The sequence below is a fragment of the Lutra lutra genome, chromosome 9, assembly GCF_902655055.1.
Source record: "Lutra lutra chromosome 9, mLutLut1.2, whole genome shotgun sequence".
Classification (NCBI taxonomy): Eukaryota; Metazoa; Chordata; class Mammalia; order Carnivora; family Mustelidae; genus Lutra; species Lutra lutra.
The window spans coordinates 19844378-19870920 of record NC_062286.1 but is presented as its reverse complement, the minus strand read 5'-3'; the positions used below and the strand labels follow the sequence as shown (position 1 = coordinate 19870920).

Sequence of the window (26543 nt, the reverse complement as noted above, 5' to 3'; positions counted from 1 at the left end):
CCGTAGGGGCCGGGAAGTCGGGCCGAGGGCGCTAGGACCGGCCGCGCGCCCAGGCCGCTACCGCCGCGGCGCCCCGGGGCCCCCCCCAGTCGGCGCTGCCTCCCGGGCCGGCTCCGCAGCGCCGGGGCCGGGGCCAGCGCGGCCGCGGGGGGCGAGCAGCGGGCGGAGGCCTGGGCCCGCGGGCGGCCGGAGGGAGGGAAGGAGGAAGGCGGAGAGAAGGGGTGGGAGGGGGGGACCCGGCAGAGGAGGCGGAGAGAGGGAGCGCGACAGCGAGCGGAGGGAGGGAGCGAGCGAGGCAGGCAGGCGGGCCGGGAGGGAGGGAGGGCGCGCGGGCGGCGGCGGCGGCGGCGAGAGCAGAGGACGAGCCGGGACGCGGCGCCGCGGCACCAGGGCGCGCAGCCGGGCCGGCCCGACCCTACCGGCCACACGGTAATGAGCGCCGCTGCTGGCGGCCCGGGAGGCCGGCCCGGAGGCGGGCAGGGAGGAGGGGAGGCCGGGCGGGGGGCACGGCGGCGGGCAGTGCCCAGCTCGGGGCACGCTCCTGGAACCCTGCAACTCGGCGCCGGGCACTCGCGGGGCCAGGGCTGCGGGCGGGGACGGCGGGCCGGGCTGGCCAGGGCGGCGCGGGGGATTTGAGGGTTTGTTTATGTCCCCGCGGGCTCGGCAGGCGCCCCCTCCCGTCCCGCCCGCTCCCGGCGCTGAGCCCCCTCCCCGCCCCCGCCCGGCTCCGGGCTCAAGTTCAAGTCTATACAATGCCGCGGGGGGCCCCCTCCACCGCCGGCCTCGGCCGCGGTGCCCGGCTCCGCGCTGCCGCAGGGGCCCCGGCCTGGCCGCCCCCGCCTTCCGGGCCCTGCCCCCGCCCCGGGGCCCAGCCTGGGGCCTGCGGCCGGGGCGCTGGAGGGCGCGGACCCCGACCCGGAATGATCGGCTCCCGCCGCGGCCCGCAGGGAGCGGGGGAGGGGGCGGGGGCCGGGCCCCGCGCAGGCTCCGCGGCGGCGGCAGAAAATGGCAGCCTGGCACGACCCGGCCCCCCGCCCCTCCCCCCGGCTCCCGGCCCTCCTCGGCCCGGCGGGGCGGGGGACCCGGGAGGCCCCCGGGGGCGGGCCGAGGGGTGATCCGGGGGCCGGGCCGAGGAGCGCTGCGCTGCGATCCTCCTCCGGCCACCTGTGGCTGGGGGTGCGGGGTGCCAGCGGATCTGGGAGGGGCGGCGGGGGTGGGGAAAGTGCCACTTGGGGGGCACACCTCCCCGCGGAGGGCCGGGCGGCGCGCGGGGGGGGGGACGTCGTGCCTGGCTCCTCCCTGCCCCCGCCGCGGGCCGTGGGAGCCGGGGCGGCGGCGGCGGCGGCGGTGGCGGTGGCGGTGGCGGTGGCGGCGGCGCCGCAGTGTGGGGGCGGGGCGGGGGCGGGTGAAGATCCCGGGCCGGGGCCGCGGGGGCCGGAAAACGCGGGGATGGGAGCTGCGGGCCAGGGCCAGGGCCGGGAGCGGCGCGGGTGGGAGCGCCCGGGGTCGCCCCCTGCAGCAGCACCCCCCGTCGTACACACTCACACGCACGCGGACACACTCACGCACACGCACCCCCGCTGGGCCGGTGCAGACGTGTCCTTGAAAGCTTCGCATCTGCACAGTGAAGGACGAGGCCTCGCAGAGGCTGCAGATCGGGGTCTTCGGCCCGGCGGCCCGGCGCCCCAGGAGACCCCGAGCTTCGGAGCCGCAGGCGGCCGCGGTCCATGTCCCGCCCTCACCCCGGCTCCCCTCCCCCAGGCCGCCCTGGCCCTCCCTCCCCCTCGGCGCGGACCGAGCTGGCGTGGGTCCAGGGCCCGCCCCCGGCCTCCCCCAGCCCCCCATCGCTGGGGCCCGCGGCCCTCCGGCTGCCAAACTGCATTTCGCTTTCCTGGAACCTCCTTTCTTGGGGGCACCCACTCCCCTTCCACCCCACTCTGTTATTTCCCACTTTTCTCTCCATCCCCAACGTCCACCTCTCTCTACCTCAAAGCCAGTTGAGTAGGTCTTGCCCTGGTTGGGGAGTGGGGGGCTTGCCGACTCTCGGGGGCTTTCTTCCCCTGCTCCTGAGGGGAGCACCCCCGTGGCTGCACCTTGACCCAAGATGGCGTCCAGGACCCAGCTGGGCAGCTCCGACCTCAGGGCAGGGGAGGCAGGGCGGCGGAGAGGTGGTGGGGGCGCTCCCAGAGCCACTCCACGCGCCCCCTCTCAAACTAGCAGGGACAGGAGCCTGGGCGAGAAGCGCCCTCTGCCCTGTGACCCAGCTTGCCCCTCGCTGCCATGCCCAGAGACTGCCATCAGCATCCCTGGGGGACGGTTCAGTCTTCATGTTTCACCCTGCGCTGCCAGCGGCTGAACCGGCCTCCAGCCTCCTGGGCCGGCCGGCTGCGAGGGGATCCTGGGATCAGGTGCTGCTCTGCTGTGCCTCCTCCCTTCAAGGCAGATGTGACAGCTGCAGCCAGGGAAGCTTTTCTTCTTAGGCGTTGCTGGAGTGTTAGGACTGGCCTGTGGGATCTGGGGAGCCCAGCTGTTAGGCGGAGGGACCCTCTTCAGGCTGTCCTCTGTGCTGGCAGGGGCTATCATCTTCTGGTGGATTCCTGAGCTGCCTGGCTTTGGGAGGCTGGGGTTGTCAGGAGTTCCTGCTAGGTTTCTGGGGCAAGGTGGCCCCCCTCTGCCTCCAGGTCTCGCAGAGGAGAGCCCAGTTGGGCTGTTTGACAGGCAACTCCGTGAAAGAGTGTCTGCACCTGTGTGCGTACCTGTGCTGCACCAACTTGGGCTTCAGGTCTGGCACCTACCTGCCCGCTGCCCTTCCCCGGCCCCACTTCTTTGGGCCCTGGCTCCCTCTCTGCCCTCTAGCTGCTTGGAACTTGTCTGTAGCTACTCCTCAAATGCATAACCCTAGGCTCAGGCTGACCAGGCTCTCGTCCCACCCTCCCACCCCACCCCTCCCCTCCCCTCCCCTCCCCTCCCCTCCCCTCCCCTCCCCTCCCCTCCCCTCCCCTCGTTGCCAGGGGGAGGCTGCCATGGGAGGTCAGTCCTTAGAAAGGTGAATTCCTTGTTGAATTGAGGACTGCTGGTGCACCGTGCAAGGGCTGCCCCCCAGCTCCGGAGAGGACGACCCGGACTGTCATCTGTCAGGGTGTCTGCGGACAGGATTCCTCTGTGGGGTGGGGGTTGGACTGGAGCTTGGAGGTCCATTCCAACTTTGAAATTCTATGGCTCTGATTCTAGTGGTGGAATTTCAGACCCAGGAATGGGGGCGGGGTGGTCTGTTTTCACCACACAGCTGTAATCCGGAAAGGCTTCCAAGGAGAGGAGGTCTGAGAGTGCAAGGCCTCCTGGGGGATGGGCCTTGGAAAGGAAAAGGTGGCATGAGGGGTGGGGACCCTGCAGGGAGAGAAGTTTGTCACAGGTGACCACACAGAGAGTAAATATTCAGCTTCCCCGGTAAACCTTCACAGGTGTGTGTCCTTCTGTAGGCTTCCATGTAAATCCATGTGTGTCCATAATTTCTGAGGTTTTTTTTTTCCCCCTGAGTTCAATTCACAATATGCTCTCGAGTCCCTTGTGGCTATTTTCCTATCACAGTCACACATCACCGCCAATGGTCCTCTGGAGATGGCTGCAAGAAATCCAGGACAAACTAAAAAATACTTGCCCAGGGTGACTTGGCCCCTGCGGAACTTACACTGTCCCCTGCTCCTGCTCTCTCCCATAAGCTTGTGGTCTCCGCAGGACAAGGACCTTGACTTGGCTGCCTCTGGGTACCCCATCCGACATTTAGTGGGACCTCTGTGAGTGCTGAACGGCGGGGCAGCTTGCTAAGCTTCTGTGGTTTTGGTCCCTGTCCTCTCCCTGGCGGTAGCCAGGCAAGGCTCCTTTTGTTGGGAAGCATATAGGGAACTCAGAAGAGTCTTAGCTGCTCCCTAATGGGTAAGTTAAGAATAGACCATCGCTGGGCCTGAAATGTTACCATTAGTATCGGAGCCTTAGAATTTAGGCTTAAAAGAGAACTGTGGGTACTGAGGACACGTGGAGCTGAGTTGGGGGCTATTTGGGTGTGGGGCTACGCTGGGGTTGGGAGTACTATCCAGACCTGAGGCCAGAAGAGCCCATCCTGCCTTTCCCCAGTCCCTTCCTGCTGCTTGTGTGGACCTGGAGTCCCTGACTGCGTGTGGGGTGCGGGGCGTGGGGTGTGGCCCTTGGGAATTGTTTCCACTTCCACTTGGTGTGTAACAGGGAGTAGAGGCAGTCAGGAGCCCTCACCTGCCCTTTGAGGTTGGGCATCTCCGTGGGCCTGCGTTTTCCTGCCTTGAAGGCTTTCATGGTAAATTAAGGTGCCAGATTCCTTTCCCCCCAAATTTTGAGGGCTTGTTTTCAGTCAGGTCTCTCTTTGACTATTTTTCCCTTAAAAAACAAACAAACAAACAAAAAAACCCAAAACCAAAACCAAGTCTCAGACCCATGAAGTGTCAGAAATGTGTGTGTGTGTGTGTGTGTGTGTGTGTGTGTGTGTGTGTTCAAGCCTTCCTCCACTTGGCTGAGTGTTGTGGGCAAGACAGGGTGTGGTGTACGTGTGTGTGTGTGGAGACTTCTCTGTACACGGTGTGCAGCCCCCTGGGGAGAGAGGTGACTTGCTTAGACATGAGCCTGTTTCGAGGCAGTCGAAGTGAGGGCCCTGGAGTCAGCCACTTCCCTGCCGCGAGATCAGGGACAGCTAACTTCATTGCTCTGTGCCTCAGTTTCCTCACCTGTACCGTGGAAATAAGACGCCGCTGTGCTTAAGGTTGTCGTGAGGCTTCCCGGGGACAGTGTGCATCGGTCCCGCAGCGGAGTGTCAGTGCTCAGTGGGTGGACCGATGCTGCGGGAAGCGCATTCAGAAGTCTGGTCTGTCTTTCTGCCTCTTCTGCACCATCTCGGACAGCAGAGGAAAGTGCTGATCCTGCCTGACAGAGCTCCAGAGGGGGAGAGCTCCTCAGTGCCACCTGGCAGTCAGTTCTGGCGAGTGTAACGGGTGGCCCTGCCGTGACACTGTGAACGAACAGGTTGTCTGTGTACTCACCTTAAATCCCTCACTTCGTAGTTCCAGCTCTTTCTTCGGTCCCATGTGTGCTTGCTGAGCATTTCCTGTGGGCAAGGCCCTGTGCTGGGATTTGAGGGGACACAGAGTGAGTTTAGGATGAGCCCCGCTGATGAATGACCACAGACCGAAGTCACAGGAGAGGAAGAAGTGAAGTGCTCAAAGGACAGTGCGGTCATAGGGAACTGAGGGGATCAGGGAAGGCTTCTTGGAAGAGGTGGTACCGAGGGTGGGCCTTAAAGCAGTGAAGTGGGGCTTTCAGGCTGAGGGGAGGAGGCCAGGTTGTGGGGGATGGGGTGGCTGGAGTGTGGAGGAGATGCTAGGCGGTGAAGGGGGGCCCTGGGGGTGCTGGGGGCCAGGCTGAGGCCCCACATTGATTTGGGGAGACTGGTCCCTGTGCTCCGTAGCTCCTGCTTGTCTGTGGACAATCGTATTGAACCCTGCTTGTAGAGGCTTCTCCGGGTGGAGAGAAGCCACGGGGATGAAAGTGAGGGCAGGGGAAGGGCCACCCAAGCTCATCTGGTGTAGGTTCTTGATGGTCCCTTTATATTCTATAGACTCTCCAGTGCTTAAGAGCTCAACGTGGAGGGAAATGGAGCATATTTAAATCACACAAACCTGGGGTCGGGGGTGGGGGGGTGGAGGGGCGGTGGCGGGGGCTGTGGCGATTAAGGGGAATACCAGCCAGTGACAGCAACTGTGGCTGAATGGGGAGGAGGAGGGTCGTTGTTTTGGCCTCCCATTGCTTCTCCTCACCCAGGCTGAGGTGCCCCAACGTCCAGAACATTCTTCCAAGGGGCTGCGAGCAGGAGGGAAATGGAGGCTGCCGGAGCTGGCTCTGCCCTTCCCTCTGGTCTCCCTCTGCCACATGCAGCTGAAGTGAGCTCCCGGTTTGGAGAGGATGTGCCCCAGGCGGGGCTACAGGTGCCTGGCAGCCCCCAGCAAGGACAGCTCTAGTCAGGGCCCTCCAGGCCACATCTCCCTTGCTGATCACATCCAGGCCGGGCCTGTCTGGAGGACAGCGACGGGGGAGGAGGTGCAGACGTCTGGGGCTTTCCTAACTGAATCCCTGCAGGGAGTGGAATTTTTTTTTTAGCCATAGCTCAGCATGGTCCACTCCTGTCCTGCTGAGTTTCCCTCTGACCCCTAAGACTTCCCAGCCTTATTTACTTCTATACCCAGGTTCCTATTTTCTCTTTCCTGCGGTCATGGCCCTGCTCACTGTCATCCCTATTGATCTCCGTTTCTGTTTCAAATGTCAAGGTCATTTTTATTCTGAGCCGGTTGTTAGCCGCCCTGTCTGGGTCCACCGAGGGGACAGTGGACCATCTCTCCCAGCTGGTAAGAGGAGGGTCAGAACTTGGGTGTTCTGACTCCTGCTCTAATTAGATGGATCTGGGGGTTGGTGCGGATGTTCTGGACCTAACAGATTACCTAGATCCCTGTGTTCCAGTGGTCCTTACTTGAACAGGTTAAAAGATGCGGAGAAGAGACGTTACGGGATGGTAAGGTCAGATCTGTGGTTTACAGAGCCCTGGATTGGACCGGGCTATGTCATGGTGAATGTCAGGGAATGCTTGGGCTGGGAGGCTGTGGCTCTGGAAGTGTCCCCCACCCCCCAGAGGTTCCCCAGAGGACCCTGAGAGGGGCAGGTAAGGGCCTCGGCCTGGTAGGTGGGATCCTCGAACACTCCAGCAAACAGAACCTGTTGGGAAGGGGCTTCTTGAGGGAATGGTCCTATGTGATTAATTTTAGAGATTCTGAAAGGATAAATACATATGTGGATAGAGGGAAATCTATTGAGATTTCCCCAAGCCTGTGAAGTGTAGTAGTAAGCGTGTCTATTCTGATGTGTTAAATGCCCATGGTGTGGTGTTGGGTAGCCCACAAAAGCAGTGTGCCGAGCATAATCTTTGTAAAGTCCTTTAAAATAAATACAAATATACACGGACAGAAAAAGTTGTTCTGGGAGGATACACAGTCGACCTGTCAAGAAAGACTTGGCCTTTTTACTTGATATGCTTTATGCATTTTTGTAATCTTTGAAAAAATGTCAATGCACATGTGTTCCTTTCTTAATGACAACAACAAAAGTAAATAAAACCACACTTTTTAAAGCTTCTGGATAAGAATGGGAAAAAGATTTGAGTTATGCTAGGACTGGAAGGTCGACTCTTTTTTATAACGGATAAGAAAGGAGCTTGGAGACTGACAGCAAAGGGTAGGGCCACTAGGTCCCTGTCCTTCCTGGGAGGGCTGTGGGGAGGAATAGTATGGATGCTGGGAGGCCTCTGAGCAAAGGCTGGGGCTAAGTAGGCGAGTGGAAAATAGGCAGCTGGCTGAGTCCCTGTCCGTGCCAGAGCCAGTACGCCGAGTTAGCTTTGTCGGATGGCAACTTGAACTCTCAGTTCACCCAGGATGGGAAACAGATCATTGAGGGTCTTCACAGAAGGCTTCGATCTGGCTGTTCTTGTGGTCCAAATGGTTCCCTGGGAGGTATAACCAGGGCCGGGTCCCAGGCTGGAGCTCGGGCGACCCAGCCCCGGCACAGAAGGAACAGCGTGGGGAGCTGCACACAGGGAGGACAGAATGGGGCTTCAGGAGGCCCCCAGAAGGGATGGAAAGGGTTCTGGGGAGCTCCTCTGGCATGTGGGCTCAAGCTGCGCCCAGCTCTGTGATCGGGAGGCCCACGAGTGGGTGGCAGTGACCCAGGGGACAGGGTGGAGAGGTGAGAAAAGGCAGCTACAAATTCCTCTGCCTGTTGCTTGGCAACAGCCCCCACCTTCCCCATCCACAGCCCTCCCCCAGCGCCAGCCCCCACCCATGGGTGCCCTCTTGGAGTTTGTTTTCCCCTCTGAGGCTGCCCCTTTAACATGACACGAGAAAGAGTATGTGTCCTTGTCTGTCTCTGCCCCACCCTGGATTAAGGCAGGAGCATAAATACGGTACTGTGCAAGCAAGCACAGAGCAGGTGCCTCTGCACCGCAGCCCCCCCACCCCGGCCCCCGCCCCCCCGGGGCCCCCAAAGCCCCCGGCCAGCAGGGGACAGAGGTGCTGGGCCAAGAGGAGACTGGCAGGCAGGGCGGCTGGCAGACCTTGGTGCGCTTCTCAGCGCTCCTAGCCCACAGTTAGCGTGGGCCCGACGTGTCCTCGTGTCCTCGTGCCGCAGGCCCAGCATCCGGGTGTCAGGGAGGGCCTCGGCCTCTCCCCCGGGTTGCCCGATTCAAAGGCAACACTGTCTGAAGCACCTGCTGCTGACCCCAGCACACAGTAGGTGGCCAGGAGGTAGGGGGACCTTTTCTTTAAGTGGGGTCACCAGAGGTTTGCTTAAGGGCTTCTGTGGGGACTGGGCAAGACGACCCCCGACGAAGGCCCCATTGCTCCGTCAGCTCCTACAAATATTGTCTGTCATCCTCTCTGTAGGGGCCTCAGGGTCTCGGGAAAGTCAGGATTCAGATGGTTGGTCTGTGAGCCATCAGGCCCAGGCCACCTGATATCCAGGCCTTTCCTCTGGGCGCACGGACTTCAGTCTTGTTAGAGTCCATGCCCACTGGGGACTGCGCTGGTCCCCTAAGTCCTAGGCCTCCTCTTTCCTGCAGCCCTCTGGTCTCTTTGGGCCCAGAGCAGACGGTGACCTCTCTCTGCTGGTTCTGGGCCTACTGGCAGGGCCGGCTCTGCCCCTGGCCTGGAGGCCCGGGAGGGTCTAGACCACAGGGGCCCGGCAGCTGGCACAGAGCAATGGGTCCTAATGGCTTTATGACCAGCAACAATGTGGTGCCTATTGCCATCGTCTCTCAGCCCGGCTCCCCACCCATCTGGTGGTGGCCTGAGGGCCCGCCTGGTACCAGAGGCTCAGCCGGGAAGCCCAGTGGGGCCGGGCAGCCGCTGCTTTGGTTTTTTTCCTGTCAACACCCTCAACACAGCCCGGACTCCAGGAGAGCTGGCTTCAGCGGAGTGAGTGGCCAGGGCCCCACCTTGGCAGGACTGGCATCTCTCGGGTTTCTGTTCAGAGGTCCCCTGCTTCAAAGCCTCAAATAATGTTCATCTGTTCATTTATCCCAGCCCTACTGTGTGCCAGGCACTGGCCACAAAGACGAAAGAGACGGAGCCAGTCTCCAGGCCCACGGTGCGATGCAGCTGACCAGGGCGAGTACTAGAATACAGGCTGCTGGAGAGAGCTCTGGGCACTGCGGGCGCTCAGAGAAGGGAAGTCACATTCAGAGAAGAAAGAAAATCAGGAAGAGCTTTTTTTTTTTTTAATTGAAATTTAGTTGGCCTGTACTATGAAATGAGCTTCAGGTGTACAACACAGTGATTCAACAGTGACATAATGACAGAGGCGGTGTCAAAGGGCAGGGAGCAGTAAGCTGGGTGGGGGGCGGGGATCAAGGGCATTTTCTGACCTGATGGGATGTCGGGGCTGGAGCTGGACCCTGGAAGGCTGAGATGTAGCCTATGGAGATGTTGGGGTTGGAGTAACTGGCCGGCCGTATTTCCATCTGAGAGAGCACCTAGGGGCCTCTGGGCAGAGAGATTGGACAAAAGGATGGGGGGAGGGAGCCTAGGCAGAAGGGGAGCAGCAGCGGGGCGTGGAGGCGGGGTCCATCGTGAGGCATTTCGGGAGCAGAGCTGGCAGGAGCAGCTGGGCAATGTCCCCTGGCCAGCTGTGTGGGTGGAGGTGGCAGCCGCTGAGAGGCACAGGTGGGGGTAGTCTGGGAGGGCCCTGGGGGTGCTTCACGTGGGGGAAGGGACTGCAGTTGGGGGGCCCAGTGTGGGCCCTGGTCCAGCATGACGGATTAAAAGGGCAGGCACATTTTCTTCCGTAACTGTAGCCACCCCTGCAGACTTTTGTGGAGGGAAGTAGCGGGGGGATCCTGATGTTTGGGGCTCTGAACAGGGCCTCACACTTCTCAGGAGCCTCTCAGAAGATGAGCCTCGGGGTGCCTGGGTAGCTCTGCAATTAAGGTTAAGTGTCTGCCTGCCTGAGGCTTAGGTCCTGATCTCGGGGTCTTGGGATCCATCCCCACCTGGCCTCCCGGCTCCCTGCTCAGCGGGGAGTCTGCTTCTGCCTCTGCCCCTCCCCCTGCTCTTGGTCTCTCAAGTAAATAAATAAATAAGATCTTAAAAAAAAAAAAAAAGGAAGACGAGCCTCAAGGTCTAGTCTCTGTCCCTGGGCTCCCTGGCTGCAGGACCCGGGGTGAGTCCTGTCACCCTGAGGACAGTATGTGAATTGCAAAGCTGGCGTCCACCCTCCCTTCAGAGGCAGGCCTGCCGGGATACTTGGGGATAGGCTGGGGACAGCAGTTTTTGGGAAGCAAATAAAAGAAACAAACAAAAACTCTCTCTAAAATAGAGGTGAGCCTTCTGTACATCACAGGAAGGGCCATTTCCGAAGAACTTCTAGAAAAGTGATGCGAGCTGGGTTAGCGCCACTGAGGGAAGAGGCAGAGTGTGGCAGTGTGCCAGAGCCACCAGACCCAGTCCTGGACAGACAGGGGTCTCACCTTGGCCCTGCCATCTCCTAGCCGCACCCTTGGGTGGATCACACACGCCTCCCTCCTTCGCCTCAGTTTTACCGTCTGCAAAGTGGAGGCAACCTGGCAGGCGTGGGTTTGCTTGTTTGAAACACTGCTTCTTGCACTAAACCTGGGTATTTTATGGCACTCGTCACACTTTCTAATGTCACCCATCTTTTAGAAGAATCCTTATGCGGTGGACCTCACAGGTGTTTGGGAATTAACAGTCAGCGGCGCACGGTCCCTTCTGGTGCTGAGGAGGCACACGCGTGCGGGTCCCTTCTTTCCCTGTCTCCTCTTTTGAGCTGCTTCTTGCTCTTTGCCTCTGGGAGGCCTGTCCCACCTGTCTTCTCAGTCAGTTGGGAGGACTTACCTGTCCTGGGGGACACGCTCCATGGACTCTCAAGCCTGGGTCCGCCCGGGGTATTTGAGAAGCATCTAGTGGGCGACATGGAAATCAGGGGAGTCGGTTCCTTTTCTCTGTGATAAAGAGGGGACAGAACTGTCCTCAGCTCTGTGGAGAGCAGAGGGCGAGGGAGGGAGAGGCTCCGCACTGTGCCGGCCCCGGGGAGGAGCGCGACTGGGAGTGCCAGGGAGAGGGGGGCTGAGCTCTGGTGGGGTCTGGGAGATGAGCTTGGGGTGACCCTGTCTGGACAGTGAGGACAGCTTCCTCATGAGCGGGCACACATGGTGACCATTGGCTATCTCCTGCCCCCGCCCCCGCCCCCACCCCCGCCGACATGCAGCCATGCCCAGGGGAGACCTTTGGAGCATCTCTGCCTTCTGGAAGAGGCTCTGCTGGGAAGATGGCTTCCTGGCCCGGGCTCCGGCTCCGTGATGTCGGCAGGAAGGCCTGGGCCAGAGTCAGGCTGTCTCTGGCTGGGCAAGGGGCTGGGGCGGGGACTGCCGTCAACCTGAGGGTGGGACCCAGTGCTTCTCTGGGTTTGTACAGTCTTGCGTGTGTCTTCCGTCGGAGGGGCAGCCCTCTGGAAGCCGGGCCTATATGGACTGAGGGTGTGGTGGTGTAATCAAATGAAACGTACAGCATAATTAATCTGGCATGCCCTTAACGGTATGCATAATTGTGCTGCATGGTAATTAGGTGTAAATGGTAAGCAGTTCACATAAATGTTTTTGTAATTGGTATTAATTTTGCAGAGGCAAACTAAGTTTATGCGGTTTTTTTCTCTTCTTGCTCTGTTAGTTTTCTAGCACAGGCAATTCCTCGCTCTTGGAGGAATTCTATTGCAAATGTTTGTTTATCAGGCAATGTTTTGTGTTTTCTCTCGGAACAATGTTATGAATGGTTATGAGGTTCCCAAGCTGGTTTCCAAATGCCTCTTTGGCCCAGAGTGTAGGTGAAATGGATGACACGTGGGCAGGGGGCGCCTGGAGTGGGAGAGCGTGTGCGTGTGTGTGTGCACGCGCCTACATGTCTATCTACATGTGTGTCTCCACATGTCTATGTGTGTCTGTATTTGGCTGTGTGTACACACGCACGTGTATCTGTATGTGCATGTGCCTCTGTCTGTGTGTATCTGTGTGTACGTGTGTGTGTGGCCACAGTGACAGATTCCGGGCTCTGGTGAAGAGGTAACCCGTTCTTGTGGCCGGGCACCTCGGACTGGGGAACTAGCCCCGAGAGGGGACTCCAGGTCAGGCCACAGTGAGCGAGAGCCACTCGTGGGTGTGGTCTTAAGCCAGAGTCTAGGTTTCCTAAGGACACGTCACTGGCCTTTTGCCCTGATTAATCATATAATACTTTTTTTAAAGACTTAACATTTCTTTAGTGCCCACTGTATGCCAGGCACTGTGCTCAACGGCTCACTCGGATTCTCTCATACCTTAAAATGGGTTTATAAAGTAGGGGCTCCTAGTTACTCCGTTGTGCAGATTGGGAAACCAAAGCCCACATCTCTGAGGGGCAGAGCTTGGGGTTCGAGGTGGAGTCCGGCTGAGTCTAGGGCCGGAGTGGGGGAACGAATGGCACCGGGGCTGCTGGGCCAGCAGCTAGTGATTCTGCGAGGTGCTGCCCAGAATCTGGGGCTCTTCTTCCTCCTCTTGACCCCCTCCACAAGAGGTTTGGTTTCAGGTAGGGCAGCGGGGAGGAGAAAGCAGATCAGTGACCAGTGGGTGGTTCATGTAGCGGTGGGTTGAGAGGGGCTGTGCTCCAACAGGACCTGAGGACCCTTTGGGGGACATCTTAGTTTGGGCCTGGGAGGGGGTCAGGTGGCTGATCACTTGGTGTCACTTGATCTGGGAGGAGTGGAAGAAGCTTGAGCATAGATGGTGGGGAGAGAGCTGTCCTGGCCTGGGAAAAGTGGTGCAGGAGCCCAGAGCCCCCGAAGAAGGCCTTTCCATTGGCACAGTGCCTCGGGGGACTCTGCTAAGCAACCCCTAGAATGGGGCTTGCGGGGGGTCACTCTGGGCACGCAGCACATGCTTGGGATGTGACCCAAGCTGCAGCAGCCTGGGAGTGACCTCACACAGTCCTCTCTGCCTCCAGGGGCGCCCGGAGCAGGCAGGAGGGGGAAGGGCCGGAGGGGGAGACAGCAGCTGCTGGCCGTTTGGGGGGCCTGCAAGGTACAAGACATGAACTCTGACCCCATCTGATTGGGAAAGTGGACACGTGCATATACACACGGGAAGCAAAATGACCACAAACAGAAACTGATGCAAGACCCCTGGATGGGTGGTCGAGGAGAAGTAATGGGAGTGGGGGTGCTGAGGGATGTGGGATGTCAGAAGAGAGAATGGTGTGAGTGTAGTCACAAGTGTGGGGACGGAAGATATAAGCTGGGGGAGGGACAGTGACCGGTCCTGGAACGAGGGGGTCAGGTAGGAAGGGGGGGTTCATGCTGCAGTGAGCCACTGTTGTAGGACTGGGCCAGAGTTTAGATTTTACTGTGCGTGAAAATCCACTGGCATCGTGGTTTTTAAAAAAATTTCTTTTTTAGGATTTTATTTATTTCTCTGTCAGAGAGATAGAGAGCACAAGCAGGGGGAGCGGCAGGCAGAGGGAGAAGCAGGCTCCCTGCTGAGAAGGGAGCCATATACGGGACTCAATCCCAGGACCCTGGGAGCATGACCAGAGCCGAAGGCAAGTGCTTAACCAACTGAGCCACCCAGGTGCCCCTCATGGATTTTTTTTTTTTTAAATACCAGCTTTATTGAGCTATAATTCATATACCATACAATTCACCCATTTAAAAAATCTGATGGTTTTCAGTACCTGCACGCAGTTGTGCCGCCGTCACCACAATCAATTCTAGAACATTTTCATTGGGCATCCTAGGCTTTGACTGAGAAAGCCATGTGTGGAGAATCTTTGCTGAGCGGCTGGGGTGGGGGGTAGAGGTACGAGAGGCTGGGAGCCTTGTTGTAGAATAACCCCCAAGGGCAAGGCCCATGGCCCAGAGGCCCCGGGTGGAGGTGGCAGATGGAGGCCTGAGGACCAGGTGCTGCGTGGAGTGTGGGGACGGCAGCGGGGGACAGGGAATCTCAGTTCTCTTCGGGGGTGGGGGCTCGGCAGGGGAGGGGACGGTGGTGGCACTTCCACAGCGGGAGAGAAGCCAGAGGAAACAGGTGGCATCTGGTTCTCGCAGAGTCGGGTTTCAGGTGACTGCGGGTCAGCCAGGTGGAGAGGTTCACGAAGTAGACTTGGAAGCCTGAGTTTCTCGGCAGAGGGGAAGTTAGAGGGCAACAGAAGGTCCAGCGGGACCCCTGAGGGTGTCCGCTGAGCACTTGCGGAGACAGAGCAAAGGGGCCCGGGGTGGGAGAGTCAAGGGCACGGAGCCAGGGGGAGGCGTGGTTGGGAGAGAGAGCCAGAGAATCCCCCGCTCTGTGAACCTCCAGAAGCAGTGGTGTCTCGGGGCTCAGCAGTAGCACTCGAGAGATGATGGACGTGCTGGAAGCAGGGCAGTGGTTGGCTGGTACGGAGGCGGAATAGAACTCAAGGACCGAGAGGATGGAAAATGGCCCCTTGAGGCTGTGGGTGACCGTATCAGTCCGGGCCCATTCAGAAGACAGAAACCACATAGTGATTTGAACAGGAAAAGTTCACTATCAAGACTTATTAACTACAACAGGGGATGAGAGTAATGAGAGATGGGCTAGTAAGCAGTAATACAAACAGCAGAGAATCTAGAAACAGCACTTTGAGACCAGCCCCCAGGGCTGAGACCCTTGCCGGAAACCTGGCCCCTAGAACTCGCTGGAAGCCCATCCTTTGCATCCCAAGGAAAGCTGTGTATGAGGAAATATCTTGCTGGAGGCACAGTCACCACTAAACCCCCCCTTCAAGGGGACTGTTGGGTGATGCTGCTGGCAGTCGCACACGGCAGAGGCCAGGCCCCACAGGAGCCTGGTGCTGGATGGGGCAGGACTGTGCATGGGGGGACGTAGGGGAGCCACAGGGACAGCAGGATCTGGCTGCTGGAGGCGTTGTGTATGGTGCTGGAACCCTCCGAGAGAGCCCACTGGATCTAGGAAAGGAGACTCCCTTTTCTTCAGTGTCCCTCCATCACCCTCTGCTGGCAGAGCGCGACACCAGGCCTGCTGGCGGAGGAGAAATATTTCAAGGGCCTAGCTCCATTTTCACCGAGCAGGAAATGAAGGATGAATAAATCGATTAGGGGCACCGTCTACTCCTTGGGCTGCACGGTTCCGTTCGCACCTTTCACGCACATTTGGGCCCCCTTACAACTACCAAATAAGCTGTATTTCTACCTAGCAAGACGCAGCCATTTTTCTCACTGAGGTTCTCACCCTTTTCCCCAGATGAAGAGTCCTAGCAATCATTGTATCAACCGCTGTCTACATGAATAACTTCTCGAATTCAATCACAGTCCCACTGACTATTCTCTTCTTACCTAAGGACTAAATTAGAGGGGCGCCTGGCTGGCTCAGTCGTTGGAGCGTGCAACTTTTTTTTTTTTTTTTTAAGATTTATTTATTTGAGAGAGAGAGAGAATGAGCATGGGCAGCAGGGGCAGAAGGAGAGGGACAAAGAGAGAAAATCCCACAGAGCCCAGAGCACAGAGCCCAATGTGGGGCCTGACCCCCAACCCTGAGATCACAACCTGATCCCAAACCAAGAGTGGAACACTTAACCGCGTGTGCGACCGAGGCCCCTCTGCACATGCAACTCTTGATCTCAGGGTTGTGAGTTTGAGCCCTTAAAAAAAAAAAAGGACTAAATTATAAAGTTAATTTCCAACAACTGGTGTATGAAATAATGGGAAGAAGGAGGAAAAACAAGAAAACAGTTACCATGTGCAAATAAACATGTATATGTATCAAGTAAGTAGAAAATACGCAAAACTACTACAGTTCTCATTTCTGTATTTGTTCGCAAGGCCACATCTGCTGTCCGGCTCCTTTCTCCCACTTCTACCCTACATTTCTTCTCCTCAGCAGGCCAGGCTTCTCTTACCTGGTGGAGTGACTTAAACTTAGATTCTTGGAGGATCTGAATCCCCGGTTGGCCTGTCGTCTTTGTTGTTGTCACTGTTCCTGAAGTTTTCCCTTAACCTTAACTTTGGGGCATGGAAATTCTAAGAGATAATTGAGAGAATCCTCTGGATTTCAGACTTGGTCTCCCTTGCCTCTGTTGTGAACCAGCAACCCACGTTCTCTTTGGTAACCAGGATCGATCACCCAAACCAGTGGGGTAACTCCTTTTTTTTTCATCTGTTGGTTCAGTGGAATAGGGATCCAAAAAAGCCAGGCTGTTGACTTAGTGTCCAGTGGAGCCATGGTGGTGGGGGTCATGATGGTCAGCATTCCTAGAGGGTTTCAGAGACATGGGGTGGGGGGCTAGATGTGGGTGTCAACAGGGAAGTAAGTGAAAAGTCTTGGGAGCTGCCCGGTGTGGACCATGGGCCACCTCCTGGGGAGGGGAGGACAGAATCTGAGCCACTCTCACGGCTGCCCCAGACAGCAGCCCTGCCAGGGTTCACGTGGCTGATTCTCACACGGACCCACAGCCTGGCCCCCCGGGGTCCCCGGCTCCAGGGGCACGGAACGCCCCTCTGGCTATCCCAGCACATGTGGCTCCCGACAGGGCCTCTCCTGACTCGTCATGCTCAGAACTGCATGCTCCTTTCTGGAAGTCTGTACTGGCTCTTTTTTTTTTTTTTTTTTAAAGATTTTATTATTTATTTGACAGAGAGAGATCACAAGTAGACAGAGAGGCAGGCAGAAAGAGGGAGGGAAGCAGGCTCCCTGCCGAGCAGAGAGCCTGATGCGGGACTCAATCCCAGGACCCTGAGATCATGACCTGAGCCGAAGGCAGCGGCTTAACCCACTGAGCCACCCAGGCGCCCTGTACTGGCTCTTTTTAATGCCCAAGGACAACTTCAGATCCTTACCAGCATCTATTTTGGGTATAAATCTTTTTTTTTTCCCTCCTTGCTTTTGGGCTGTGTCATGGTAACCATTAGATGAGTGGAATAGTCTGATTCAACTCCTCTCTGCTCGTGTGGCCACTACGGTGGCAGCAGCTTCGGGTGATCATGAGTGCTCACGCTGGGGGTGCCCTGGCCTCGAGGGTGGTGTGAGAACCACAAGTCATTGTGTTGTGATTCCAGAGCCAGACAGATGGGCTTTGAAGTGGCAATAGGATGGCAGGACTGTTGGCCTGTTGCCAGTGGCTTTTGGTATTCTATGTGCAGCTGGTGGTTTGGACGGGAGAGATGTTTCTGGAAGCCAGAGTAATGGTATGATGATGTGCATCTCACTCGTGTTGAGAGAGAATGAGCAGTCCAAAGGAGAGATACTCATCCCCCCTCCAGCCCCCACACACACATCCAGCCCAGTCTTGTGACCAAGAGAGGCTGTCATAGTGGGGAACAGACTTGGCAGATAGACATCTCTGTCTAGGAAGCCCTGATCGCTCCCCTGAGCCTTCTACTGGCCCTCAGCTCACCAGCCCTGGAGCTTATCACCACCCTGGATGGTATGGGGCACAAGATTACTCTCCTGCCTTCTGTCATCTATAGGAGTCATTTGCTCCTCCTCCCAAGCTCAAGTGGGAAATTCAGCTATGAGGCTGTCATCTGTGGGCTGGTGTCCCTGCAGGGGCATAGATGGCAGATCTGGGGTGTATGCTTAGCGCTCATCCATGACTGAGTGCTGCCATATTTGTGAGGCCTCTGGAGTTCGATGGACCTGGTTTCATAGCCCTACTCTGGAACTTTCTACCTGCGCTGCCTTGGAGAGGCAATAAACCTCTCTCAGCCTCAGGTTCTCCTTCTATTAAAGGTGGGACTAACAAGGGAACCTGCTTCATAAACTTCATAGGATTGTTGTGAGGCTGAAATGGGACAAGGTATGTCTCTAAGCAAGGGCCTGGCACGTGGCTGGTACTCAGCAAATAGTTGAATGAATGACGGACTCGTTGGGCAAGGCACCAGATACTATGATTAGAAGATTGCACTGCTTACCACCACCCCTACTCCTGTCCCCACTGCACACAGGCAGGAAAGGGAGGCTAACCAGAAACTTTGCTTTCCAACCAGTCTATGCCCAAAGCAACAGTCACAGGTTAATTGTAAGAGGACATGATGGAATGGAACACTCTGGACTTAGGGTAGAACAGACCTGGATTTGAATCTGGCTCCCTTTAATCGTGACCTTGGGCAGCTTTGTTAACCTCCCTATACTTCCCTTTTCTCATCTGGGAAACCGGGGAAAAGTAGTCCCCGCTTCAAAAGGTCGGAGTGAGGTGTAAGGATCAACGGAGACATCGTAAAGCTCTGTTCTCAAGGGTTGGCACATCGTGGGAGCTTCCTAAGTACAAGCTCCTGTTTGGGCGATGCAGGCTCACAGGCACTCGGGGGATTTCAAGAAAGGAGAGAAAACTGTGGGCTGGATTAGTCAGGGACTAACAGTTGTTCGAATGTATTGCGTATTTTCTTCGTGCCAGGCACTCTTATAAGCACGTGCGATGCATTTCATTTAGATTCTCACAACAGCCCCGGGAAGTGGCTCCTGTCACTTCCCCCCTTTTACAGCTGAGTAAACTGAGGCTGTGGGCCACCGCCTTGCCCCAGGCCGCACAGCTGATGGAGGAAACAGGTCAGGATTTGAACCCACGCAGGAAGAAGCCCTTCGGGAGGCTGACATTAGCATATGAGTCAGGACTGTCACCCGCGGGGCGCAGACTCACTCACACCCCACGGATGGAAAGGCTCCCATGACCGGGAGGTTCAGAGATGCCCCGCCTTCGGGTACAGCGAGATGCTGCGGGGACCCAGGCAGTGACCACAGTTTGCCATCCCTCTGTCTTCAGCCCTTTGTTCTCGGGCAAGCCCTCCCCCGCGGGCATCGGCTCCTGACTCACATCCTACCCCTTAGCCTTTCCACTGCACCACCGGGTCCCGGGAGGCGTCTGATTGGCCCTGCCCAGTCACGTGCTCACGCTCTGCGGGAGGGGGTGGGGTGGGTGGGGGAGGGTGAGGGGATGAGGTGTGGAGTCAGAGCAAAGACACCCCACTGTGGCCAGTGGGGAGGGGAAAGGCCACCAGACAGCTGGAAACAAGCAAAGTCCACGAGGGGGAAAGCAGACTTCAGATGCGGGGAGGGAAGGGGGGTCCGCTACAGAGATGGTGAGGTGGTTCTCAGCGGGGCAGATGGAGGGCTCGCCATGGCGTCGAAGGGGCTCTTAGGGAGAGGACATTAGGAATGTTCCTGATGGAGCAAGGATTTAGGCTTGGGGCAATGCTGGCTTTGCTTCTGGAAGAGACTGCTTCTGTGCAGGCCCTAGTTGAGGTGACACAGTGGGGTGACAGTGTCAGGGCTGGTTGGGGCATGCTTGGAGGGGAGATTTGGAATGATCTGCCCCCCGGGAGGGGAGGCGGGAATGGTGCGGGGGTGGGGTGGGGGTAGGGGACAATGTGGTGGTAGGGGCGGGAGTGGGGGCGGGCGGTGACGTGGCAGATGACGTGGTCGATGACGTGGCCGCCAAGGCTGAACGGTGGGTCTCTGGCTGAGGTGGGCTGTTGAGTGAGCCAGCGTCGTGGTTAGGGACGTAGGCAGCCGTGACAGGCACAGATGCCTTTTGGGAGGCAGCACCCCGTGCCTGGGCCGGGCCTGATGGAAGTGATGTTACTGGAAGATAGTCAATGTTTGGTGAGGGGAGGGGTGGGGTGGAAGGGCAGGGAGGGAGGTACCACTTCTGTAGCTGGTGATGGAACTCTGTGTGGGTGTGAGGAGCTCTCTGGTCATGGTTATGCTGTGGGATGTGATGGTTTCATAGAGCGACAATGGTGGAAGGGCTGAGCTGCGCTCAGAGAGGAGGATGGAAGCCGAACCCAACCAAAGGTTGCAGTGGGGGAGGGGTAAGACCACCTTCCCATCCCCCCTTCTGTCTTCCTAAAATTTCTCTTTTATTTCCTCACAGTAGTACACGCATATCATTTAAGAAGGCGGTCGCAGTGTCTCTTCACCAGAGAGAGGCTCCCATCCTCTTCCTCTTCTCAGAGGCTACCGCTTTGAGCTGTTTCTTTTAGCAACTTTACAGCTCAGGTTTCTGAGGAATGTGCATATTTTTGACCCTTCCATTTTAGACATTTCCCATTGATTTCTTATTTAGCAAATAAGATCCTAGCTCTCCTACCTAGCCACCCTTTCCACTCCTAAATCATTCTTGTGGTGGGCCTACTCTTAATGGTACGTACCAGTGTTCTTTCAAAACTGTTCTATGCGCATATGATTGTACGCGTGTATACGTGTGTCGGAGGCCGTATAGTGCCCCGCCCCCCTCCAAGACTGTCACATCCTCGTCCCCCGAACCTGTAAATATGTTACTTTTATGTGGCTAGAGGGACTTTGCAGTTAAAGATCTTGAGGTGGGGAGATCATCCTGCATTCTCTGGGTGGGCCTGGTGTCATCAGGAGGGGCCTTAGAAATGAACAATAGAAGCAGGAGAGGTCGAGGAGGTAGGACGGGAGAAGAGACAGAGTCAGGCGATGAGGGAAGGCCTGGCCATCCCTGGCTCCGAGGATGGAAGGGACCAGGCGCCCTGGCATGTGAGCAGCCTTTAGGAGCTGAACGAGTCAAGGGAGTGGATTCTCCCTAGAGCCTCCAGGAAGAATGCAGCCCTACTAGCACCTTGATGTGTAGCCCGGTGACATGAACTGTTTTGACCTTCTAACTCCCAGACCTGTGACAGAGCAAATTTATGTTGTTTTAAGCCCTTAATTTTGTGGTAATTTGTCATGGCAGCGGCAGGAAGTTTCCATGTATATATATATGCATACATACACACACAGACCCACACACATTACATATGTATGTCTATGGACACACACGTATTTGTTAAATCAACGAATGCAGCTGTGTTCCCAGCCAGGCCTTCGAGTATCCTGCAAGAGTTTCCTTTCTTTTTTTTTCCCCGGAAGTTAATAACGACCTTGTTTCTCCATCTGCCTTATTTTCTCTGCACCTTCTGCCAATTGCTGCCTCACCTTCTCAGCGCTGTCGGCGGGCTCTCTGCAAGGGCAGTCACGTCACGTAGGACATGTTTTGGCTCCAGTTCTCCAGTTTCCGCTGTCTGGGCAGGCGACATGTCCTAGCGGCCATTCTGGGACTTCCTTTTGCGGTCCTCCTTGGCATTCCCTTTGCCTTCTTTCTGGTTGGAGTTCCTGTTTTCTGGGTCTCGTGTCTTCCTCTTGTTTGGTTTACTCCCCCTCCTGGAGCACATGGTCCAGGACAGGTACCTGTTAATATCCGAATCCGTTCCGTTCCCGAGTTTGGATGGTGGAGTTCGAACAGTGAGGAGCACCTGTGCTTTTGTCGGATTAAAAAGACCCTTTGGTGGTCGCGGGCATGGCGGCCACAGCACTTCTTAAGTCACAGTGCTTAGATCTGAACAGTGGCCCTCTATGGCTTCATCTGACCTCTTTTCACCTTAATCCTGGAGAATCCCTTCCTTTGTCTCAGGTGTCTTAGAGGACATCTGCTCACGGTTCCAGAGAAAAGAGTGTCTGAAAATAACTTCAATCTACTATCGCACCTAAATGATTAGGCTGCGTAAAGAATTCTAATGGGATAATTATTTTAAGAATTCCGAAGGTATTGGTCCTTTGTCGTCTTCTTCTTCTTTTTGTTAAAGATTTTTACTTATTTATTTGACAGACTGACATCACAGGTAGGTAGAGAGGCAGGCAGAGAGAGAGGAGGAAGCAGGGCTCTATCCCAGGGCTCGATCCCAGGACCCTGATATCATGACCTGAGCCCAAGGCAGAGGCTTTAGCCCACTGAGCCACCCAGGCAACCGGGTCCTTTGTCTTCTTGCTTTTCACATTAACGTTGAGCAGTCTGAAGCCATTCTGATTCCTGAACCTCAGTATGTCACCCTTTTCTTCCTCTGTGCAGGTCCGTAGGATCTGCTCTTCGCACCAGTGTTCTGAAATTTCACAGTGGTGTGCCTTGTTGTGGGTCTGCTTTCCTCCCTTGTGCGGACATGCAATGGGCCTTCTCAACCGGGCCACTTGTGTCTTTCACTTCTGGAAAATTCTCTTGCACTCTTTCATCAGTAACATTCTCCCGTTTTGTTTGTTGTTGTTGTTTTTGCGTTTTTTGCGACTCCTGCTTTTTACATATGGAAACTTCTGGACCAGTTCTCTCTCTTTTCCATTCTTTCCAATTTTCATTCTTTTTCTGGTGCCCTTTGTGTTGAGTTTTGTGTCTTTACTAGCATGGTTGGTATTTCTAAGCTCTTTTTTGTTCTCATTTTAAACAGGACCCTGTCCTTGCTTCGTGAATTAGTATCTTCTCTGTGCACGAAGTGTGTCTTTCCCAAGTTGTGTTTTGGTTTGGTTTATTTGTTCTCGTCTCTATTGTCCAAGCCAGAGGCCTCCCTCAGATGTCTGCTGGTCCCTGCTTGTTCTGTACAGGATTAAGAAGAGGGGACTGGGAGCTCTGGTGCATGATGGTGGACTTGTTTCCTGGCAGACCACACTGGTTGGCCCACACAAGCCATTTGGACACCATTTGGGCTCTGGGTGCAGCACCTGTATCTGTAGGCTTTTCCTCTCGGACTGGCAAGATTCTCCAGAAGGGATGAAGGTAAGGGTCTGGCTACCAGGGTTCGAGGAGCCCAGTGGGGGAAGAGCGTGGGGGCACTCAACACCAGTATTTAAAATAACCTTCATCTCCTTGATTTTGATATATTACTGTGGCTCTCCACTGCTCCCATCAGCTCTGTGCAAAGACCCTGGGTTCTGTGCTTCCCGGAGGGTCAACCGTCAGACTTCTGGGGGAGGGGGTCTAGGGCTTTTCCTTCTTTCATTCAGTCTGCTTTATTTTCACACATGGGTCCTCTCCACCCCTGGCCTGGGAGATAGCCCAGTGCTATTGCCTCCATCTTTTAAGGATTCTTGTTACAAATGAGGTTTGTTTTGATTTGATTTTAATTTGTAAGCAGTTCTCTCTGAAATCTGGCCATCACAAGTCTGCTTTCCAGACCCCAGAATTTCGTTGGTGGTGTCTCCTCTTTGTTCAGCCCACTCATGTGACTGTACGTCTCTTAAAAAGCTTTCTACCAAGTTGGATTTAGAAGGTAGTGAAGCTGGGTGTGCATATTCAAAATCCCAGTCCTTTTTCCACAACAGTTTTGCAATTGGAGTAGTAATAATGGTGACAGTGTCAGGTGTGATACCAAGACTTTTTTGTGATGGGATTCCTTAAACGTTGGTGAAAGTTATTGTCAGAAACATTATTTATGCCCCCCGTGGCCATTAGAAGTATAAAGGAGGAAATAAAAGCTACCTGTCATGGTGGTAGGGTTCTTGGCGTGGGTTTTTCTTTGGTGGTGGTTCTTGTGGTACAGCCCTTGGTGTGGGTGAGAAGGGTGCCTCAGTGCCAGGAACAGCAGAGCGATGCTTGGAAAAGGACCATCATGGTGGACGCAGGCTGCTGTGTTGGGACCATGGGCTTTGGGGCAGGTCTCTCCCAGCAGTAGGGCTGCTTGAGAGAAGGAAGCTTCTAAGGCCAGTTGGGAAGCGCTGTGTCAAGTCCTGGACCATGGCCACCACGGTGGGCCCCCTGGCGTTGTGCAGTGCATGGCCCGCCTGGCCATATGCTGGATGGTTTTCAGTGATGCGGGGTGACTCTGAGAACACTTTCTGAGGAACCTACAGACTGACCCGGGTCAGCTGAGTTTGCTGTGAGGTGAGCACACACCGCTCAACTATCAGGGGGATATATGGAGGAAGGGGAGGGGGAAAGAGCATTTCCCTTCCTTTCCGGGGTGTCTGCCCTCAGGGTCAATGCCTTGTGATGTTCTGCTTTTCCCTCCTACTTCCTTCCTCTTCTCACTGGCAATCAGAGGTTCTCTGAAAGTTTTTTTTTTTTTCTCTTCCCCTCACAGAAGTTCCCTGGATATTTCTAGGCCACAGGGCAGTGCTGAGACAAACAGCTGGCAGAAGTTTATCTGCCTCTACTTTGTGCCTTCTTGGTCTTCATGGACTCCATGTTGGGGCTCTGGGACTCCTGAGGGTGTCCCAGCCTTGTCTGCTTCTCCCCTTTGCCCTCGGCGCCTCCAACAGCTTGGCAGGGCAGGGCTAGAGGACGCCTTGTAGATCATGTCATCCAACTCGCCCATTTCATGGATGAGGAAGCTGAGGGCGGGAAGCCCGAGGCAGGACTAGAACCCACATCTGCTGACATCAGGTTCAGTATTCTCTCCAACCAGACTCTGCCTCTCTTAGCTTCCACATCCTTTTGAAGGTTTTGATGTGGGGGGTGAGGGGGTCATTGGACTTGTTTGTGCTAACAAACGGTGTGTGGGTTTGAAGGGGAGTCACGGCCGATAATGGAGGGAAGCCTCATGGAGTTCTGGGTTGGACCAGTTCTCCCATGGACTGTTGAGAGCTGTTTCTGGGTGCTGGTGTAAGTTGGGGGACGAAGCTTCCCAGAGATCGGCCTCAGAGCTTTAGTGAGAGAGATCTGGATTCAAGCCTGTGCTTGACCTCTGGAGTAGAGATGGATCCTCATCTTTCTGAGCCTGAGGTTCCACTGTAAACTGTAAACGAGGGAGAGTAAGAGTACTACCAGCTTTCCAAAGGAGGGCAGGCAGGTTTAGCACTGCCTCTGACGCAGAAAGCAACACTCTCTTTGGAGAGACACGCACGGCAGCGGGCGTGCATGGAGCCCAGTGCCGGAGCCCAGTGCCGTGCCGTGCTGGGCTGAGAAGCGCGAGTTGCACCTGGAGCTTCCTTAGGGCTCACCTGTGGGGCTTGGGGCACCTTCAGCCTGGTGAGGTTTTAACTTAAAGCTCCTCCTGTCCAGGCCCTAAGGAGGCTCCTCCCAGCTCTAGCCTACCCCTCCACACCGGAGGCAGAGCCCACCTCCCAGGGAAGTGCCTCCCTGGGGAAGGGGCTGCGCCCCTGGGAGACCCAAGCCTGTGCTTTCTCCAGTGCCTGGTTTTCCAGGGAGCCTTGGCTGGAGGGGGATGGGAGAAGAAGCCCAAGAGGGAGGGGAAGCCGGGGAAGCAGAACGGGAACTGGAAGGGGAAGGGTGTGGGTGGGCCCAGATCCAGCTGCCTCCCACTTTCCTTCTCCTGCCAATCCCCTCCCTGCAGGCGGGTGCACTGGAGGCAGGGGCTTGGCCCGAGTTTCCTCCTGGGGGGTGGGGAGCCAGAGAACTCAGTGTCTGTGAGCAGGGGGGGTTGAATCCGCAACACCCCCACCCCTAGCTGAGGCCTGCGGCAGGGGCTTTGTTATTTTACTGGCTTGAGGCCCACACCTGAAGCAGGGAAGATGAAAAGCCCCTAAAATTAAGCTGTGTGGGTGTGGAGGGCCCCCTCGAGCACCCCAGTTTCCCGAGGCAAATGGGGCCGATTCGTGGGGTGGCGGGGGGAGTAGCAAGGCCTGGGCTGTGGCCTCTCCCCACCAAGACGGCCTCTCAGCAGCACTGCAGACCTAGGCCTTCAGCCTGGCCACAGCCGGAGTTCAACCTCAGCTTTCTCTGGGCCCAGACGCTGGTTCTGAAGTGAGGTGACATTCATTTCACTACATCCTGTGACTGCTGCTCACTTCCTCCACGTGGTGGGAGCCGTGTGGGGGTGGGGGCGTGAGGGGAGGACAGATTAGAAGGAAAATGTAGCAGGGCTGGGGACCTCTGGGATTTCCCAGGGGGTGGCTGGGTGGGAGGGAGGGTGCGGGAAGCTTTCAAAGGAGAGAACAGACGTGAATGAAGAGAAGGGAGGAGGCAGGAGGCCGCTGGAAGGCCCAGAACTGGTGCCCACTGTACCACAGCAACGCGGAGGCCCGGGGAGACTGCTGGTGCCTTGGAGGCAGGAGGAGGCCCTGAGGGAAGCCAGGCAGGACCCTGCCAGCTGAGTCGGCCTCAGTTTCCCCCGCTCTCTGGCGGGCTAGGCTGGCCCGAGCTGCCGGTGAGCCTGGGAAGAGGAGTGAGTTCGGAGGAACAGGCCTCACGGGGCGGCGTGGGGCTGACTGGGGGTGGGTGGGTGTCAGGGGTTGGGGGTGCCCTGCCCTGCTAACCCCTCTTGTCTCCCCCCACAGGTGGAGCTACTGGAAGTCCACACCCCACAGCCGGAGGCAGAGTTTCACCGGGATCTATGTCTAAGTTCTAACTCTTGCTGACAAAGACCACGATAATTCCTTCCCCAAAGCCCAGCAGCCCCCCAGCCCCGCGCAGCCCCAGCCTGCCTCCCACCGCCCAGCTGCCCGCCATGCCCTCCAGCGGCCCTGGGGACACCAGCAGCTCCGCTCTGGAGCGGGAGGAGGACCGCAAGGTGAGGGACCCTCTGGCCGCAGCCATGGGAGGGGAGGGGGGAGGGGCCCTCCCCAGGTAATGACAGCCCTGATGACAGCCCTGGTGACAGCCCTGGCATGCTGAGCGCTGGACCGTGCAGCTCAGTCTCCACACTGGGCCATGGGGAGGGCTGTGTCCCTGTTTGGGCCATGGGTTGTAGAC

At 56.8% G+C, this 26543-nt stretch overlaps 1 protein-coding gene across 4 annotated transcripts in view; it reads left to right on the top strand.

The window, feature by feature from the left end:
• The window catches only part of DNMT3A (DNA methyltransferase 3 alpha), a 98386-nt gene that overhangs the window by 309 nt on the left and 71534 nt on the right, over window positions 1-26543 (top strand). Inside the window, exons 1-2 of one of the 4 annotated variants that reach the window (XM_047744102.1) lie at window positions 290-429; window positions 26129-26361. In XM_047744102.1, the coding sequence (XP_047600058.1) occupies window positions 26299-26361 (63 nt within the window). In that variant the 5' untranslated portion in view covers window positions 290-429; window positions 26129-26298. Of the gene's footprint in view, window positions 1-289; window positions 430-23964; window positions 24276-25756; window positions 25999-26128; window positions 26362-26543 lie in introns of those variants that run through there. The other 3 variants (XM_047744105.1, XM_047744103.1, XM_047744104.1) reach the window with 3 other exon arrangements.